This window comes from Psammomys obesus, unplaced genomic scaffold (assembly GCF_907164565.1).
Source record: "Psammomys obesus unplaced genomic scaffold, mPsaObe1.curated_primary_1811, whole genome shotgun sequence".
NCBI classification, from domain to species: Eukaryota; Metazoa; Chordata; class Mammalia; order Rodentia; family Muridae; genus Psammomys; species Psammomys obesus.
This window is the reverse complement of record NW_026594322.1, coordinates 157,559-177,148: the sequence shown is the minus strand read 5'-3', so window position 1 is coordinate 177,148 and position 19,590 is coordinate 157,559. Positions and strand designations below refer to the sequence as shown.

The 19,590-nt window shown below is 48.1% G+C and overlaps 1 protein-coding gene across 2 annotated transcripts in view; it reads left to right on the top strand.

Annotated features, from left to right (window-relative positions):
* Positions 1–19,590, top strand: part of Dnai1 (dynein axonemal intermediate chain 1) — a 63,936-nt gene that overhangs the window by 33,165 nt on the left and 11,181 nt on the right. For both annotated transcript variants that reach the window (XM_055618645.1, XM_055618644.1), the window contains 4 exons: positions 3,491–3,575; positions 8,189–8,306; positions 8,585–8,628; positions 18,580–18,827. In XM_055618645.1, coding sequence (XP_055474620.1) covers positions 3,491–3,575; positions 8,189–8,306; positions 8,585–8,628; positions 18,580–18,827 — 495 coding nt within the window. The remainder of the gene's footprint in view (positions 1–3,490; positions 3,576–8,188; positions 8,307–8,584; positions 8,629–18,579; positions 18,828–19,590) is intronic.

Genomic DNA, 19,590 nt, shown 5'->3' with positions numbered 1-19,590 from the left:
TGTATTGTAACCTGGAATTTTGAGCTAAACTAAACCATTATTCCCCTAAGTTGCCTTTGCCAGGGTATTTTTATCATAGCAGCAGAAGTGAAACCAGGTCAGTGAGCCTTCAGGGCCATGCTCCAGTCCAAACCTAATCCTAGACACTGTCAACATCAGGTCAATGGATGTAGCCACCTTGAGTTGGAGCCAAGTGTGCGTTTCAGAAAGACCTTGGTTGTGGGCTTAGAGCAGTGCAGCCAGCAGGAGTGTGGGGTCAGCACAGAGCAGTGATTGAGCCGTAGAGTGATGGCATGGAGGAGACCAGCACAGGAGATTCTGGAGAACCTCGTTTATTCCCACAGCAGAGAAATATCTGGGTCAGGAGATGGAGTCCCAGAGCGGAGATCCTATGGGTGTAGCCTGCTTTGGAAGGAGGGTCACAGAAGCTAGAGGCTGGTTTCAGCACTTTGGAGAGCGCTCAGGGCGCCTCTCGGGATGGCAGTTCTGCTCCTCTCCAACCATACTAAAACCCAGCTCAGTTAAAAGAAGTTGTTTCTGTATCTCAGGTGTGCCCACTTCCGCTTAGTTCTGTTCCATGATCCTGATGTCACATTTGAAGGGATGTTGATGACCAAGAGACACTATCTTTCCGTTTTGTTTTTGAGTCACTAACCAAGCTGCATGATGGTGGACAAGCTGAGTTCCTCAGTCCGTGAGTGGCATAGAATCCCCACCTTGAGGGCTGTGAGGATCCTTGTTTCCCTTGCACCCTTCCTCAGAGGAAGGGGATGTCAGAGGAGGTTCTGGTCTGGGTTAGGGTCAATGTGAAGATCTGTGAGGGTTTGGGCTATTGGCTCTGCTCGAACCCACAATGGCAGAAACCCCAACTGGAATGATTAAGACCCAGAAACCAGGAGGAGACTATGGCTGAAACGGAAAACTTTCCTGAGGCTAAAGTCTGCCAAAGCTGATGCCTAGCGTTCCCCATAACTCTGGGTTCTTCCAGCTTTGCTAACATGGAGAACAGAGGGATAGGCAGATTCTTACCTGCTTTCTCCAGGGAGTACCTTGGTAATAAACCTCTCCCCAAAGGAGGTGAGTTGTAGCTGGGAATGCCAGCACTGAGCCGGGCTGTCTGTAGACTAGAGAACGGCAGGAGCATCTCTTTTTGCCCAGGCCTAGAGCGTGAGCACAGGAGCATCATTTCCTCAGAGACCTCAGTCTACTTAGGTTGGTAAAAACCTCAGGTGTGGGCAGCGAGAAAAGTGTAAGTTCATGAGACCCTACGGGAAGGTCTCCAGTAATGGACCTCAGGTCTCAAGCTCATCAGCAGTTTGGCTGAATACACTGAAAGGAAGATTTGGCAGGCGTAAGGAAACAAACGGGATCAGAAGCCACAGTTCAGTCAGAGCCCATAAAGAGATGTGGCTACTCCAATAGCACAGCACCTAGAACAATGGAAGTAATAACCCACTGTCCTCTCCTCTGACCATAGCTAGGGTCCTGTGCCTTCAGGACAAAGATAGTGTAGTCAGACTGAGCAGGAACTAGCTTCCAGCCTGGCCTTGATAAAATGAGCTGGAGTTTTCTGAAGCCTCAGCTCCCCCAGGTGTAAAGCCATCTTAATGACATCATATTTGCTAGGTTGTTGAACAAACCTGAGATAGTGTGTGTGCAGCACCAGCATTATTACAGTTAGTAGCATGCCACACCAGGGCTGCGGGAGCTTGGAAGAGAAGGAAGTGCTGCTGGGAGGAAATGAGGTACTGCCTTGTATAATAAAAGGGGTTACCTGTGGCAAGAGAAGAGAGTTCAGATTGCAGGCAGACAAGCCAGGGAAGTGGGGTCAGTTAACTGACTCTCCATCCACAGTAAGCCCTGCCTCTCACAGGTCTTGCCTGGGAGCTATAAAAGGAGGGGATTATGCTTTGGGTCAAGAAGTGAAAGAACTGTGTGAGAACCGGTAGATCTGAGCACTGTACTTACAGACTCCAACGTTTGCCCTCCTTGCCCAGTTTTCTGAGATAGAGTCAGTCTGGAGTGTCTTGAGGGACCCTCTGGGAGCCATTTCCCAGAGGCCAATGTGAGCGCCTCTACCTGTAAGCTGTGCTTCTTTTGAACACATGGCCACCAGGATGAGCTAAACCCACATAGGTGTGACTGTATTTCCTCCCCACAGCAGTCTCTGAGGGAGATGCTGTCCATCCAGCCTCCCTTTGTCACATGACTCTATGACTCAGAGAATTCAAGTACCTGGCTCAGGGTTGCTTCCAGCTCCTTCCTGCTTAGTGGACTAGGAAAGAAATACACACATATCTGTGTGATCTAGAACCTAGTTTCTTTTTAAGTTTTCAAAATAGATTTTATTTATTTAATTTGTGGGAGGAGTGTCTCACAGGAGCCAAGCATGTGTAGAAGTCAGAAGATAATTTGTGGGAATCCTTTCTCTCCTTCCACAATGTGAATCCCGGGGACGAACTCAGGTGCTTGGGTTCTACCCACTGAGCAACCTTGCCAGGCCTAGAACCGAGTCTTTCAATCACAGCCCAACGTGGCCTCTCCCAGGAGTACTAATCTCAAGAATGACATGTTCAACTCATGGATCCTTCTGGACGCCCACATAGCTTATTCCCTCTAGCCACTCACCCCAAACTCTTTGCACTTTTCTTTTCTAGAGTTTATTTTTTATTATTTTTAATTGTGTGTATGTGGGTAGATGGGTTATGTGCACATGAATGAGGTGCCTTTGGAGTCCCAAAATCACGAATTGCTCTGGAGCTGGAGTTAGAGGCTTTTGTGTGCTGGGGAAGGGACTCCAGTCCTCTGCAAGAGCAGTAAGGGCTCTTAACTGCTGAACCATCTCTCCAGCCCCTTCCTGTGCTTTTCTTGAAACCCTGAACTTCTTGCTTCTCCAATAACCTGCGAAGTGGTTTATTTTATGGGCTTGTGGAAGCTGCTTTTTCATTCAGGTGTTGTTTTCTAGGGTAGAACTTGCTGCTTTGTCTGTGGTCTGAGAAGGGCCTCTGGTTAGCAGGCCCAGTTTGGCCTTGCATTCCACATTCAGCTCATCTCTACCCATCTAGGCCTCTGTGACTCCCTAACCCTGAAACTAAGTAAGGAGTTTGGGCCAGGAGATCCCTGAGGCCTTGTGTGGGGATCTGTTGCTCCCTGGTGTGAGAAAGCCTCTGCCACCACCAACGCCTCTAACAGGGCCTTGAGTGCTCTGCCTCCAATGCCTCCCTGGTCTCTGTTCAATGCCTTTTCTTGAGCTCAGAGAGGTACCTTTTCCAAAACAGACTCCAGATGGAAGAGTGAGAGGCAGCTTTACCCAGGGCCCAATACATCCACTCTGCCCCCTGTGCACCTGTAAGGGAAGGGCTCCTAGCATGTGGTGTCTGTGTAGGGTATATTTGGCTGTGAACCACTTCTGAGCCATAGGTAACCACAGGGTCATATGACCTTCACAGGCACTAACTGATAAAGACATGTGCCTTTCCATATCTCACAGAGTGATGACATCACCAAAGTGTCCCAGGCTGCTAAAATTGTAGAGCGCATGGTCAACCAAAATACGTATGATGATGTTGCTCAAGGTAAGACCTAAGAGGATAGTAGATATCATCATTTTTAGGTGTGTGTGTGTGTGTGTACATGCGTGTGCTAGCATATGTAAGTGTTCTTCCTTGTCTGAATGTACACTACATGTGTGCCATGCCCACAGAGGCCAAAAGAGGACATAAATCTCTTATAACTGGTGTTATAGACACTTGTGAGCTTATGGGTACTGGGATCCAAACTCAGATCCTTTGCAAGTGCTCTTAACTGCTGAGCCAACTTGCCAGTCCTGACAATAGTATTTAATATTCTTCACAAAAGACGAACATTTGAGTGTTCCATGCTAAATCCTATAGTAAAAGGGAAAAAATAAAACCACAACAAAACCAAAACCAACCACCTCACTTCCTCCTCTGGGTGCCACTGAAAAAATAAGACTTACGCAAGTCCATCATGAGTGGTGGTGTGAAAACAGTGGGCACAATGACATGATCTGGCATGTAGCAAAAATGAGCTGCAATGAATAGCAATGTGGTGTCACCTTCCCAGCAGTCCTGGGGAGCAGGCAGAGCAGGAATGATTACTCTGACTTTGCATATGTGCCTCAGAGGCTAATGCTGCCTGAGTCTTGAGTAGCAAAGAGAAGGCAGATTTAGGTCTTGAGCTTGTGCCCTAGTCTTCACCCAGTTGGCTTGAAGATGCTGACACAAGAATTCATGGGAGAGGAACTTCTCTGGAGGCCCCTCCCCCAAGAAGAAAAAAATAGGTGGTGGTACACACCTGTGATTCCAGCACTGGGGAGGCAGAGACCTCCCCAGTGAGTTTGGGGCCAGCCTGGGCTATAGAGTGAATTCCAGGACAGTGGGGCTACACAGAGAGACCCTGTCTTGAAAAACAAAACAAAACAAACGAGCAAACAAAATAACAACAAAAAAGGAGAAGGAGTAGGAGGAAAAGAAAAATAAACCTGAGGTGCACAGAAAAGGCAAAGGATGGCCTCAGGGAGCACTCGGTGCCAGGGACATGCAGGCTCTGTTGAGATGGTGCAGAGGGAGGCTGTACTCAGCAGAGCATGGCATGAGCAGTGACTTTGTGGCAAACATTGGTAGGGATCGACACTGGGGGCAGGGCGAGCAGCAGGCTCAAGGGCCCAAACAGGAGCTCTTGGGATATGGTGAGAATTCAGGCTGAAGAAGCGGTTAAGGGCCTTCTCTCTAGACAGCTGCTCTGCTTTGCCAGGCAGAGCAAAGCCCAGTGAGAGCAGAGCAAAGGAGGGTGTGATTGGGCAGAATTCAGGGACAGAGGTGAAGGTATGGGATGGAACAGACTTCTCCATGCCTTGTCAGGTTGTAGCATAGCGAATGGAACAAGGGCGAGCTGTGATAGTGGAAGAACAAGCACCAAAAGCTCACTGGGAAAGGGCTTTGTGCCAGGCATTGTGGGGTACATGTAGCCATAGCATTTTATGTTTTCTGAGCAGCTCTGCGTGACACGGAGAGCATTGTCATCCCATTTTACAGATGAGAAACCAAGCTAATATGCTACTACTTGAACAAAATCACAGGCTGTGGGAGTTGTGAGTGGTGGAGCCAGAACTGGAACACAGTCCCCTTGGTAGATCTTTTGACGGACTGCTTTACCATGAGGCTACAGCCACGAGCTGGAGGGGGCATTTCAATGAGCAGACTCAACAGATCTATGTAGCAACTAGTTAGTGATGAGGCGAGCAGGGAAACTGATTCAGAAATGCCTCAATCCTGGGGGCCTGGGAAATTGTGGTATCTCTGACAGTGCTAAGGAAATGGAATACTTCCCGTGGTGTGAGCAGCACATTCCCAAGTGACTTGTATTTCCCTAAGAGCTTGTGCATTTATGTGGAGCAGCCACCTCCAGAACTGCCAATGCCATGCTGCTGGCTGGTTTTCTTTGCTGACAGCCTAGGGTCCTTCTTGGTGACTTGATGCTCATTGCTCACCCATGGGACACAGAAACTAAGGCTCTGAGACCAGCAGGCCAAACGAGCCCCCTCATTATTGTTCAGGCTGAAAACAACCTTGAGCTTTTCAAAGCTGTCAAAGTGCACAGCAGCTGTGAATGGATTTGTCACTCACACAGCTTTGCTTCCTGAGACCCAGTCTCTGCCAGTGGCCCACCACAAGGCGCAATTAATACCCATGGAGAAATTGGCCTTGTGAACCGCTTTTATTTACAAGAACACAGTCACATTAAAATGCATTGAACTTTGATTTTTTTTTTTAATTGTACAGTGTTTTCCCTTTGGGAAAGTGTAATCATGAAAAAGAAATAAAAATAAAGAAGCGTTACCAATTAATCCTCACACTGAAATGAGGGATTTTCAAAGTTCCCCCATGCTCAAGAATCTTGATGTGATTAAGGCTCACACCTTTCTGACCACTCAAAAAAATTTTTTTCCCAAGAGAGTTTTGAAGTTAGGATGCAATCCTACAGCCTCAAGGTATGGAACATTGTGGGCAGGGCTGGGCAATGACTGGGCAGACTGTAGAATTAGAGAGCTCTTTCTGATTTGCCATCTCACCAGAAAGAAGACAGACCATTTCTTGACTGTTGCTTTATTTCCTTGAGCTCCTTGAAAGGATGTTGGCACAGTGTCCTGGAGGCACAAGGGTGGATATAACGTTGCCCTACTCTCTAGGAAGGAGCTGTGTGGCATGGAAGTCAGGCAAAAAGACTGACAGATGTCTCAGTAGAGGAGAGGCAGGGTTGGACTAGAAAAGAAATTAACTCTACTCAAAAGAGCCATGTATGCAGGTATGGTGGCTCATGCCTGAATTTGCAGCATTCAGGTGGCTGAGACAGGAGGGTTGCCGTGAGTTACAGACCAGCCTGGGCAATGTAGTGGGAAAAAATAGAACTAGCTACTTAGAAGACTGAGGCTGGAAGATCACTTGAGCCCAGACATTCCAGTCCAGCTTGGGTAATATTAGGTTCCAGGCCCTCTAGCTACCACATGCAAATTCTTCTTCTCCTCCCTCCCTTCCTCCCTCCCTCCCTCTCTTCCTCTCTCTCTCTGTCTCTCTCTGTCTCTCTCTCCTTCCCTGCCACCAAAATTAGGTCACACTCCTCTGCAACTCTCTCCTGACAGAGTTGATAAGCAACACTTGAAAGTGAGACTCCATTCTCTAAGAAAGAAAAGGAAAATGAAGATCCTATAAAAGAAAAGAATGTTGACTAAAATAAAATAAAGAACAAGTAGGAGTCAGCCAGGCAGAGTAAGGCATTCTAGACATGGAAAAGCTCGGAAGAAACACAAGGACAGCTGTTAAGAGACGAAGTGGAGGTGGTAGTGAGGAGCCTTGATCTGACCATAGAACCTAGTTCAAAGAGAGCCACTGAGAAGATTCAGGGGCATGGGGAGGGCCGTGTGCTGGAGAGAGTTTGCTCTTGCTCTGCTAGCCCTGAAGGGCATGGGCTGAAGAAGAGGTATGGGGGTGGGGAGGTTAGGAAGACCAGCTTGAAGAATATAATAGGCAGGTAATGGCTTTGGGGATATTAATCTAGGTAGTAGCAATGAGTTTTAAAAAGATGGATATAGGGCTGGGCGTGGTGGTGCTCACCTTTAATCTCAGCACTTGGGAGGAAGAGGCAGGCAGATTTCTGTGAGTTAGAGGCCAGCCTGGTCTATAAAGCAAGTCTAGGATAGCCAGGGCCACGCAAAGAAATCTGTCTCAAAAAACAAAAACAAAAAACAAGAAAAAGGATTTTAAAAGACAGGAGGAAAATAGAAAATATAAGAAAAGATAGATGCAGGCAGTAGTGGCACGTGCCTGAATCCCAGCACTTGGGAGGCAGAGGCAGGAAGACCTCAGTGAGTTCGAGGACAGCCTGGTCTACAAAAGGACACCAGGACAGCCAGGGATACATGGAGAAATCTATCTCAAAACACCCCCCCCCCAAGGAAAAGAAAGAAAGAAAAGAAAAGGTAGAAAGAAATCAGCCAAAGATTCCTAAGCTTTCTAGTTTAGGTAAATGGAAAGGTGAGGCTTCTGGCTAACTTAGCAAAAAATGAAGGCAGTGATGATTTTAAGGAGGAAGCTGAGTTTTGGGAACCCATGGCTAAGTGTCCAGGTGGCTGCCTTACAATGAGGTTTGGAAATGAGTATAAAGTTGGGCTGTATTTTAGGGATCTAAGTGGCAGAATGAATAAAATTATTAATCAATTAGTTTTATTAACTATAAATTAACTATAAATGTAACTATAAATATTATAACTACAAAACTATTAACCAATTAATTAATTAATGGAACTATTAATCAAGAGATTAGGCCTTTTAAAGCCTAACCCTTGTCATCTGGTTGCTCTCAACTGAGCTTCCAAAGCACTGAGGAAGCTTGCAAGGGTGAGGGATGCAAAGCGGGATTCTGTGCACTCTGGATGCTTTACTGTAATTTCCCCCAACAACTAATATACATAGAGAACTTATGTGTCTGGCACTTTTCTAGACACTTTGCATATATTAAATCCAATCTGTATTTTCACGATAGTCCTTTGAAATAGGTACTATTACTATTTCCAGCTCCAAACACAAAGAGGTTCATTGTATTGCCCAAAGAGGTAACAATTTGCTTCAAAGTGTCAGTCCCTATCTGACTGTGTCTATTTGTGTTTAAGATTTTAAGTACTATGAGGATGCTGCTGATGAATACAGGGACCAGGAGGGTACGCTGCTTCCTCTCTGGAAATTTCAAAATGACAAAGCCAAGCGCCTGGCTGTCACTGCCCTCTGCTGGTGAGTACAGCTATTGCAGCAAACCTTGGCCCCATCAAAACCCGAGCCCTAAGATAAGACTATTGCACTTTACACCCAATGAGACATCGGCACAGTGGGGGATAGGACCTGGATTCTTATTGGCTCTCAGGGCCATCTAATGTCTACCATTGGTAAGAATCTGAGCTGGACAGTGGATGTCTGCAGGGCACTTGGTCACCCGTGCTCACAGGAAAGTTCATGTCCATGGGAGGGTGCTGTCTGTTTCCTGTGTCAATGAGTTCACATTTCTTTTGCAGGAATCCAAAGTACAGGGATCTTTTTGCAGTGGGACATGGCTCCTGTAAGTGCTGTACTTATTCATTTGTTGGCTCATGCAAACATCAGACACTAGGTTCCTAGTCTGTTCAGAGCTTTTTGCCAGGGGTGAGAAATACAAAGATGACCAGGATGTAGTCAGTGGCCCTCCGAAAGAGCTTGCAGGCTAATGCAGTGGCTCTTGACCTTCCTAGTGCTGCGACCCTTTAATATAGTTCCTTGTGTGTGGTGACCCCCACCCATAAAATTACTTTTGTTCTTACTGCATAACTGTAATTTTGCTACTGCTATAAACTGTAATGTAACCATCGTGTTTACCAAGGTGCTAGGTGATCCCTATGAAAGGGTCATTTGACCCTCAAAGGAGTCACAACTCACAGGTCGAGAACCACTGGTCTAATGGGAACACGCACTCTCATTTGGGCAACTTGTATTGGTCAAAAGAATAGAGCTGAACATGTCAATTGAAACTCAAAGAACAAAGGGGAAAACTTTGTAGCACAGGGACCAGAACAGGCTGAGTCTGCAGGCAGGCCACCCCTCAAAGCACATTTCAAAAAGGAAACCACTGAGGGGATTCTAGAAGAGCAGGGACAGGTTCAGTACAGGAAGGACAGCAGGCCTGAGACTGAGGCTGGGGGGCCAGGTGTGGGTGTGCCAAGGAGAAATGGAGAGAAGTTAGCCACTCGGGGAGTAGGATGGATTCCCTCCCTGCCCCTCACCTGGCCTTCCTGACCTTGCCTGAGGCAGGGCAGAGGTGAGCAAAGGCAAGTACTTGAAGTTTATTTTTCTGTTCCTGAGCCACTGGAGAGCACAGTTATCTGTGCTTCTGGTCCTGCCAGGACATGCTCAAGGTGGGCGGTGGCACATGCTGATAACTGTGTCCAGGCAACTTGCTGTTCCTTCACGTTACTCAGGCCAACCAGAAGCACCCACCACCGAGCTGGATGGTCCCTGTTCTTAGTGGGAAGGGTCCTACAGGGCAAGCCAGGCACCACTCCCTAACGCTGACAGCTTGTTCTTTGGCTGGGAGAATTCACTTCTGTGAACAGAAAAACCTTTCCTTTCTCCAAGCTGCTGCTGGCTGGCAGGCATACAAGCTCCTGGTCACTGCCCCTTAGATTAGCAATTCATTCTTTGACCAGGGTAGGGATTCAGGAGAGGGGGTCAGGGAGAAGTTGGTGTTTGTCATTCCTGTCAGGGAGGAGGCCTTGGAGCTGCTCCCAGTCCTGTGGTCTGGGCTGCCTTTGAGGATGCCCTAAATGCCTGCTTTGTGTCCCTACTCCTGAGGGTGGGCTGCTGCCAAATGGGAAGCACCCTCCCCTCTGGCAGGGAACTAGCACATTCCTCCCCCTCTGCTGCAGCTACTGGGCCTGGCATAGAGCCTAAGGTTGGGTAGGCCCTCCCAGGAGTGGGTGTGGAAACCCACGTGAGTCCCATGCTCTCTGCTTGCAACTGAGGTGAGAGTGTGGGATCCTCTGCAGAAGGTGGGAGGAGAAACTCCATAAGTCCTTGCCCATCTTCTAGCCAAGGTCAGATGCAAGGTCATATGGAGGCCATCCATGGGAGGTGGCCTTAGTCAGGAAAGTTAATACCTTCCATGAGGGAATGGCCTCAAGTTGACAGGCTCACTGCCCTCCTCTGGGCAAGCATTCACCCAGGAAATGTTTCTTTGTCTTTCATCTCACACAGCCCCAGTAGCACCCACGGGCAGCTATAGTCCTCCCCTGGAGGACTATCTCTTCTCAATATCTCCATCTCAGTACCATCAGGAAGCCTGGTATTCACACACAAGGCTGATTGTTGCTGCTTTCTTGTTCCTGTCTATTGCACAGCAGATCCCTAAGCAGAGCAAGGGAGATAGGGAATCTCTACAGAAGCCAGTGGCAGGGGCAGTGCTGTTCACTGCTGTCACTGGCACAAGAGTTACTGGCCAGCTGTGGGCCTGAGCAGGGCCAGCTGAGCATTGGCTCCTGAGATCACCTGAGGCATCCTAGGTTCTTAGACTCCCCAGAAGGAAAAGCGCAAGGTGAGGCAGCACCTGGTTGTGGACAGGGTCGTTGTGAGAAACAGCTTGTCTCACCAGTTTCTAGCACAATCTTTGAAAGTTCCCAAATACCAAACCCCCAGGGAGAAAAAAAACTGGCTGAAGACAAACACTGAATGAGAATTCAGGTTTACTGGTGAGTTTAATCCCATCAGGTGCAGACCAGGCCTCTTAAGCTTTCTTTTCCCCCTAAAATTCCTAGATGTTTATTCTGGGACTCAGCCACAGAAAAATTAGGTAGTGTCTTAGTTACAGTCACTACTGCTGTGAGAACCAGGACTAAAGCAACTGCGGAGGAAAGGGTTTATTTGGCTTAGGCTTCTGCATCACAGTTCCTCACCAAAGGAAGTCAGCACAGGAACTCAAGCAGGGCAGGAACCTGCAGGCAGGAGCTGGTGCAGAGGCCATGGAGGGTGCTGCTTACTGACTTGTTTCCCATAGCTCGCTCAACCTGCTTTTCTATCGAATCCAGGACCACCTGCTCAGGGGACGCACAGCCCACAGTGGGCTGGCCCTCCTCTACCAATCACTAGTTAAGAAAATGCCCTACAGGCTTGCCTGTAGCCCATCTTATGAAGACATTTTCTTAGTTGAGGTTCCTCCTCTCAGATGCTTTAGCTTGTGTCAAGCTGACATAGACTATGCAGCACAGGTGAGACAGGCAGACATATTCTGGGGCCTGCCACATCCTTAGCACAGTTCCTGGGGCTAGATACAGAGAGAAGAGGAAGCCAGGTGCTAGTGCCTTAGACCTTTAATCCCAGAACTTGGGAAGCAGAAGCAAACAGATCACTGAGAATTCAAGGCCAGCCTGGTCTAAAGAGCAAGTTCCAGGAGAGCCAAGGCTATACAGAGAGGCACTGTCTGAAAAAGACAAGAAGAAGGAGAGGAGGAAGAGGAAGAAGAGGAAGAGGAGAAAAGAAAATATAAGCAGCAAACCCGCATCTCTTTTCCCACCACAGCTTCTGGTAGTAGCAGCCTGCTAGGATGTTGAGAGTGCAGAGACAGGGGTGTCCTATAGGTCAGGCTCCATATTTCCAGCACAGGGAGAAAGAGGCTGTCAGCAGGTGAAAGAAGGCAGAGGGATATTGGAAGACAAAAGGAGTCAATTCAGGAAGAGATGGTCTTGGAACAGCTGGGATGTGACTGTGCCAGCCTGTGATACCGAAGGGGTCCGTTCCAGATCATTAGCCAGCTCATAGCAGGGAAATGGAGACTCTGCATGGTCTTTCAGGGATGGCAGAGTAGATTCTAGAAAATCTCTGTGCTCCCAAGGCTATCCCATAGGAGATGTGGCAGGAAGGGCAAAGGAGCTGCCTGGCCTCTAGCCCAGCCTTTCTCTGGGGCAGCACCTCAAAAGAGAACAATAGCAGCCCTAAATTCTGAGCACTAAACTCACTCCAGCTCTGTCCCTTGAACTTGCCCTGGCCAGAGAGAATTTAAATCTTTCCCAATCATTTATTTGTCAGCTTCACTAATTAAGCAGTGTTAATTTCATTTACTGAAAATGGAAATTCATCCACCTCATTTCTCCCTGTTCATCCTCCACACACAAAATCCATCACTCCTTAGCTTCAGGCTGTGTAAAATTTACAGGACTAATTATGTTGTCAGGTCTCTTTGCAAATACAGTCCATAAAGGCCACTGTGCTTGTGGGCTTGCAGCGCAAGGGCATTCTGTTGTTAGTTTAATTACTGGTTAGTTATTTAGGTTCTCAAATGTTTGCCTCGTTTTCCCTAAATCAAATTAAATGTCCCATTCGATGTATTCTGTCTCCAAGGACTTGCTCTTATTTCCCACACTATTTAAATACAACTCCCAATCTGACAAGGGTGCCTAGGAAAACTCTGTTGAGAGCCTGAGCCCATCTTGGCTGATGCCTCTGGCCATGACTGAGGTTTGGAACTCTCTGGGGGGCAAGACCCTTTTTTTTTTTCCAAGCCAGCCTTGGGCTGGTCCCCTGCCTATGGAAATTGCAGAAATCCCAACACAAGGGGGCATTTCTCTTCCAAGTTGGCAGAGCCAGAGGTAGGAAAGGGAGAGAGAGCTTCACTATTAGAAGAGCAGAGGACCTCTGTGCCCATCCTGTGACTTCATAACTGCTTCTCTATCACCCCAGGAGAAAGTGTCACTGCTCTGCCTCCTAAAATTAGAGTTTGGGCCGCCCTTCCCTGAACCCTCCTCATGTTTGGTTCCTGTTGCTGCAGCAGCAAGCCACTACAAACACAATGGCTTAAGCAGCACATTTCTTCTGAGTTCTGGAGACAGAATCTCAAGATGGACTACACTGAGTTAAAATCAGGTGTCAGCAGGGCTGTGTTCCCTCTGGAGTCCCTCCAGGGAGCACCTGTTTCTTCTTCTGTTTCCAGCTTCTAGTGGCAGCCTGCATTCCATGGCTTGTGGCCCTCTTCCAGCCAGCAACCGCATCATCCTGACATCGGCTTCTGCCGTCACGTCTGATTCTCTGACTCACTTGCCTCCTTCTTTCCCTTATAAGAACTCTTACCATTACATCAAATCCACCCGGGTAATCCAAGATAATCTCCCCATCTCAAGGTCTTTAACTTAATCACATCTGCAAAGTCCCTTTTGCCATACAAAGTGAAATATTTATAGGATCTAGGGATTAGGATGTGGACATTTGTGGGGGTCATTATTCTGCCTATTCCACGCCCCCTCCAAGTGTCTCTTGCATGACTTAATAAGGGAGTCATCAAACAGCTGCTGCCTTGGAACCAGTCCTAGGCTGGCCTCAGTTAGGATGCCACAGTGTGAGAAGAAGCCTGCTAGCTATGGCTGGCACGGTACCTTGTCTCTCCGGTCAGCATCTATGTCCTGCTGACCGCTGACCTGGCTCAAGCTCTGTGCCCCAACATGCCCTCCACCTGCCTTGCTCTCCTTAAGTCCTGACTAGTCAGTCCTTCTGCAGTCAGGATGCTCTACAGTGCCCACCCCCATAATTGAAAACCGCACCAGACAGGACTGGCAGTTGTGGGTGTGAGGCCCCATGACAGATTCCAGTTAAGAAGACGTTGATTGGGCTGGAGAGATGGCTCAGTGGTTAAGAGCACTGTCAGCTCTTCCAAAGGACGTGGGTTCAATTCCCAGCACCCACATGGCAGCTTACAACTGTCTGTAATGCCCATTCCAAGAGACCTAATACCATCACGCTAATGTACATAAAATAAAGATAAATAAATATAAAAAAAAGAAGATGTTGATCTAGCTTGCTCATTAGCAGAAGCTGAGGACAGAGCTTTGGTCTACGGTAGAATTAAGACATGTACATGAAGCCAGACCTAGTGGTCTAGACATGTAATTCCAGCTACTCCGGAGGCTGAAGCAGGATTGCAAGTTCATGGCCTGCTTGGGCTACAGAATAAGTTCAAGGCTAGCCAGGGAAACTTAGTGAGACTACTGCTTCAAAACTAAAAATTAGAAGGCTAGGCTCAGTGCTATACTACTTGCCTAGACTCTCTCCTCAGAGAGAGTCTCTCTCTTCCTCTCTCTCCTCCTTTCTCTGCTTACCTCTCTCTCTCCCTCCTCCATCCACTTCCCCAGATGGTGGTTTTACAAGAACTGCCACTAACTCTCTGTCAAGAGGAGATGATTCTCCTATTCCAACCCTTGTGGATCATTGTTGAGAGTCAGGAAGGCTGTAGTGATGATGCAGTAGAATAGAATTAGCAGGAAACAAACTCCAGAAAGAATGAGCTGTGATGTGCTTCATATTTGCCCATAGTCTTTTTTCATTCTTTATACTGATAGTGGGGAAGAGCACAGTCTCAGAAGATGGAGCCCTAGTAGCTGAATGTTCTAGAAGGATTCCCAGAAACTATCTAGACTAGCAGACTTTCTCACTCCTGGGCCTTTTCCCTCCCTGTTTCTCTTTCTGTTATACCCAGCCACATGCACTTCCTGAAATCCTATAGTCTGGAGGACTCTAGAATTTCTTCACTGGCCCCAAACTAGAGTCTTGTTATACAAAGGTAAAGGGAGGGAACTCCCAGAGACCAACTGGTAACAGAGACACTGTTACCAATTGGTAACAGTGTCCCTAATGTCACACTAGGACTACTGGTGACCTGGTTAGTGGTGTACTTAGGATGTTGGGTGGCTGAACAGTGACATTGTCAGGCTTCTGGTGTCCTGGCTGGTGACCTCATACTAGGATTTTTGGATGATTAGGCAGTATTACACCAACAGATGGTGTCACATGTGGACCATTGGTGGCTTGAGTAACAATGTTGTCATTTAAGGATTTCTAAAAGATACAATGATGATGTCATGGGGGGGTTGGGGGTTGGGACTGTGATTTCTCACTGGGTATCCTTGAAAGTAACAGAGTGCATTCACTCCAGTAGATGGAGTGTGACTGAGTCCCAGCATGCATGAGGCTGCCACACTAGTGTGGTTGGTTGTCCTTTGTACCTTATTCACGACATCTGCTTCTCTCTGCACAGCCATTCCCTTTTCCGTGCCTGACTGCCCTGTGACTTATTCACTGTCTGGCGTAGAACCTGAAGCTTGTGTTGGCTTTGCCTGTGACTGCCATTCTGTTGGGGTGGTTCTGCCCCCTCTGTTCACTTCCACATAAATACCAAATGACCAGGGCTAGAGATATGGTTCAGCAGGTACAGACAGATGCCTGTCACCTGACAAACCAAGCTTGACTCCTGGAACTCAGAGTAGAAGGAGAGAGAGGACTCCTACAAATTGTCCTCTGACTTCCACATGCATGTACTGGCATGTGAGTATCTCCATACATATAAGTAATTACATACAGAAACAAACAGAAACAAACGAACAAGTGAAAATAATTTTAGAGAGAAGATTAGCAGAGAAAGATCATTTCAGCTACTAAAGGATGACATGTGACATGTTTTATGCATATAGGTAGCTTGTTTCTCCCCTCTGAGACTGTTTCTTCATCTATAAAATCATGAGGCCATAATTCAGGCTTCCAGTACCAGTGGCTCAGCAGAACTGTTTTCCATTCAGAGTTACTAAGTAGCTTAGGGCCACCTACCCTCCTTTCCTGGCCTACCTGGTCATGAATACTGTGGGTGTCTACAGGAGCCAGGGGTTTGCCTTGAAAAAGTAGCTTATCACCACTGCCCATCAAGGGGCCAGGCCCAGAGTATAACACTCAGCTGCAGCCTCTCCTTCTCCCTCTAACCTGTCTGTCTCTTGCCCTTTGTCAGTCTTGGCCAGTGTAAAGGACAGATTGGAGTCAGAAGCCCCAGTGGGTGACCTCTGGCTAGTGGCCAGCTGGAGGGCCTAACAGATACTGTCTCTGACTTTGCAGGGCGAACCAGGAGTGAAAGGGTAGGAGGGAGGGAGAGGCAGGTCAAGTTTCAGGGTCTGCTTGATGAACAAAAGGCACTGGAGTAACCAGTTCTAGCCCTTCAAGAATGGCAGTGGCCTTGGCCAGCTCTAGCTCTCTTCCCTTGGAGAACTGATCCATGGGCGCCACCTAGGAGCTCACAGATGGCGGTAGTGCCAGCTCCCCCAGATATACACACACCCATTTACTTCAAGGGAGTGTCCTCTGCTGTGGCTATGGCTTCAGAATGTTGTGGCGTACTACCAGAGCAGACTGCTTGGATATGGCTAAGCCAATAAAAAAAATTTGGCCAGTGATGACACTGAGTGTTCAGGATTCCAGTGCAGCCCTGAGCCTTTCTTAGAGTGAGCTTTTAAGCACAAAAGCCATGTGGATTGACATACTTCAGTTAACAAGAACGTTTAGCCAGAAGCAGAACCACAGAAGCTAAAAGTGCAAGATTAGTACATTTTGAGACTTTCCCAGAACTATGGACTTTGATGGATTAAGCCTTCATTTTCATTTTGGCTGGTGTTGCTGTCTATCTGCTGATTTTTATAGCCTGAGTGATACTTCCATCGTGGAATCAGGTATGCTAAGGTCTTGGGCCCTGTTACATGGGGATCCTGAGGCACACAAGCTTGCTTTCTCTAGGATACTTTTCACTGCTGGGCGCAGTGGTGCATGCCTTTAATCCCAGCACTCTGGAGGCAGAGGCAGGTAGATCTGTGAGTTCAAGGCCAACCTGGTCTACAGAGTAAGTTCTAGGACAGCCAGGACTATACAGAGAAACCCTGTCTTAAAAGAACAAAACCAACCAACCAACCAACCAACCAACCAACCAACCAACCAACCAACCAAATAAACAAACAAAACCCTAAAACTAAACCATACTGCCCTCCTCCATGGCTCAGACTAGACCCTAGAAACCTGCACCATCAATGCAGCCCCTCTTTGCATGCAAGGGATCCCAGAGAGGGTTCCTGCGTGGATTAGTCACACTAAAGGGAGATGGGCTTTTCCATAGGCTTGGTCTTTGCAGAATCTTTGGGGTGGCAATAACTGGGCTGTACATGGGAATGGCTGAGGTCATGCCATGAAACCAGGGACCATATGGGAACACCTTAGAAATGAGACAGGGATAAATAACTCACCAAGTCCAGTCTTCCTGTCTTCCTCATACCACTGTGCACCTCAGGACTGGCTACTTTGCTGTACATGGCCAGGCTCTGCAGGCATTAGGCTAAAGAAGGAAACCCTGAACAGGGAAAGTGGGAAGGCCAAAGGCTGCGGGGATAGGATGTTTGAGATAGAGGGCCACACGAGTCTGTCCTCCACCTTCCCTGCTCTGCCTCCTCTTGACTGGGGAGCCTGAGAGGTCTGGCCTGGCAGCAAGAGCATTTGACATGAGACTTGGCTCCATGTGCTGCTCAATAGTTGTGTTTCAGGATAGTCTCTAGGAACGTAGGAGATGACAGGAAGCAGGTAAGGAAGAGGGCCTTTGCTGGGCTCTGCTGTTCATCAGTGAGATCTGCATTTGGGCTGAGTGGGCCTGTGGGAGCCTGGCCCATTTGGCTAGAGATTTCTGGATATTGGGGTTTGCTTAGAGTCTGGGCACAGCTACTCTTGGGAACTGTGGGTGTAAAAACATTATAAGGAGAGGCTAACAGGTGACTGCCATGGGCCGACCACAGACGACAGCATGTCTTGTTGTGCGGTCCTGCTTGTTGTGCTGAATTTTGAAGACTGAAACCTAGGCTTTGTATACTCCTCTTCACCTTCCTCTTCCTCCTCTTCTTCCTCCTACTCCCTCTTCACCTCCTTCTATTCCTCTCCATCCTCTTTCTCCTGTCTCCCTCTTCCTTCCTCCTTTGGCCCTCCTCTTTCTCCCTTCTCTTCTCTTCCTCCTTCCCCCATCTTCTTTTCTCCTATTTCTTCCTCTCCTCTTTCTCCCTTCTCTTCTTTTCCTCCATCTCCTTTCTCTTTTTACTTCCCCCATTCTCTTTTCTCCTGTATCTCCCTCCTTTCTCCTTCTTCACTCTTCCTTCTCCATTTTTAATTTTTGAGACAAGGTCTAAACTAAATTTCCTGGGCTAGCCTTGAACCTGCAATCCCCTTGCCTTAGCTCTTGAGTAGCTGGGATTACAGGCCTACACCACCAGTCCTTGTTAGATAATAGCTCATGAGTTCAAGCTTAATTCCTGTCCTTGGCCGAGGATTTGTGAGGAGCTTGAGTATCTAGGCATGTATTGTATGGCAGGCTGCCTCTACCCTGGGTATCCAAATCCCTGCTGCCCGATCTATGCCTCCCCAAATCTACTCACATTCTTAAAACAGCAACTGTCTGAGCTTGCAGCCTCTGCTTTGTGCCCCAGCAATAACAGGGAGTGACTGTAGCCCAGACTGTCCTAGTCACCTTTGCCAGCTGATTGATATGTCCATGAGCAGGGAGGACCAAATTTACACTTGCATTTCATGGTCAGAGGATGAAAAGCCAGAGAGGCACTCACGCTCTCTCACAGGCACAGCCAGGTGGGGCCCAGGCAAGGGGCTCCCCGGCAGAGCAGAGCCCCTGAGCTGCAGTGCCTGTCTCCCCGGGCAGATGATTTCATGAAGCAGAGCCGGGGCATGCTGCTGCTCTACAGCATGAAGAACCCGAGCTTCCCTGAGTACATCTTCAGCAGCGAGAGTGGCATCATGTGTCTGGACATGCACGTGGACCACCCCTACCTGGTGGTCGTGGGCTACTACGACGGCAATGTGGCCATTTACAACCTCAAGAAGCCTCATTCACAGCCCTGCTTCCGCAGCACCTCCAAGTCTGGCAAGCACACGGACCCTGTATGGCAGGTCAGCCTGGGACCTGGTGGGAAGAGCATGTGGACTCAGGAGCCATGAAGGAGGGATGCTTGGGATGAGAAAGGGGCTGGGGTAGGGCAAGGGGCTGGGGAAAGCAGGTACCAACTAGGAGGCCCAGGAGCTGGATCTGAGATGGAATCTGCTGCCCAAAAGCTCTATCAGGAAGACCTTAGCTGTCTGCCAAGACTTCGTTGAGCAGCCATAGCTATACCCATCCAGGACCTCTGGTTCAGATCCTTGTCTACAAGTTTCCTGGACCCCAAAGAGACATGTTCCCAGATAGGAATGGCTTATTGCATTACCCTCTGGGTGTGGCTAGAGAGTCTGGTGGGCAGTCTGCTCTTAAGCCTCTTTTTTGCATTTGTATTCTCTAGGCAGGGTTAACAAGGTAGGCAAAGCTTCAGGCCATTCCCTACAGTGTCCCAAAGCTGCCCCACCTCTTCATGTGTGCCACTGTCATGAGCTGGTCTGAGAGAATCTAAGGTTGGATTTCTGCCTCAAGTGGCCTCAAGTTTTTGGAGAAGGTTTCTCTGTGTATCCGTGGCTGTAGACTCGCTTTGTAAACCAAGCTGGCCTCTAACTCACAGAGATCTGCCTGCCTCTGCTTCTTGAGTGCTGGGATCAAAGGTGTGAGCCACCACACCCAGATCCTGGTCTGGATTTTAAAGGATGTCACTGTGCAATAATAAAGAGCTTCAAGAACAGTGGCCCACTGGCCATTATTATTATTATTTAGAGCGTGTGTGAAATGGGG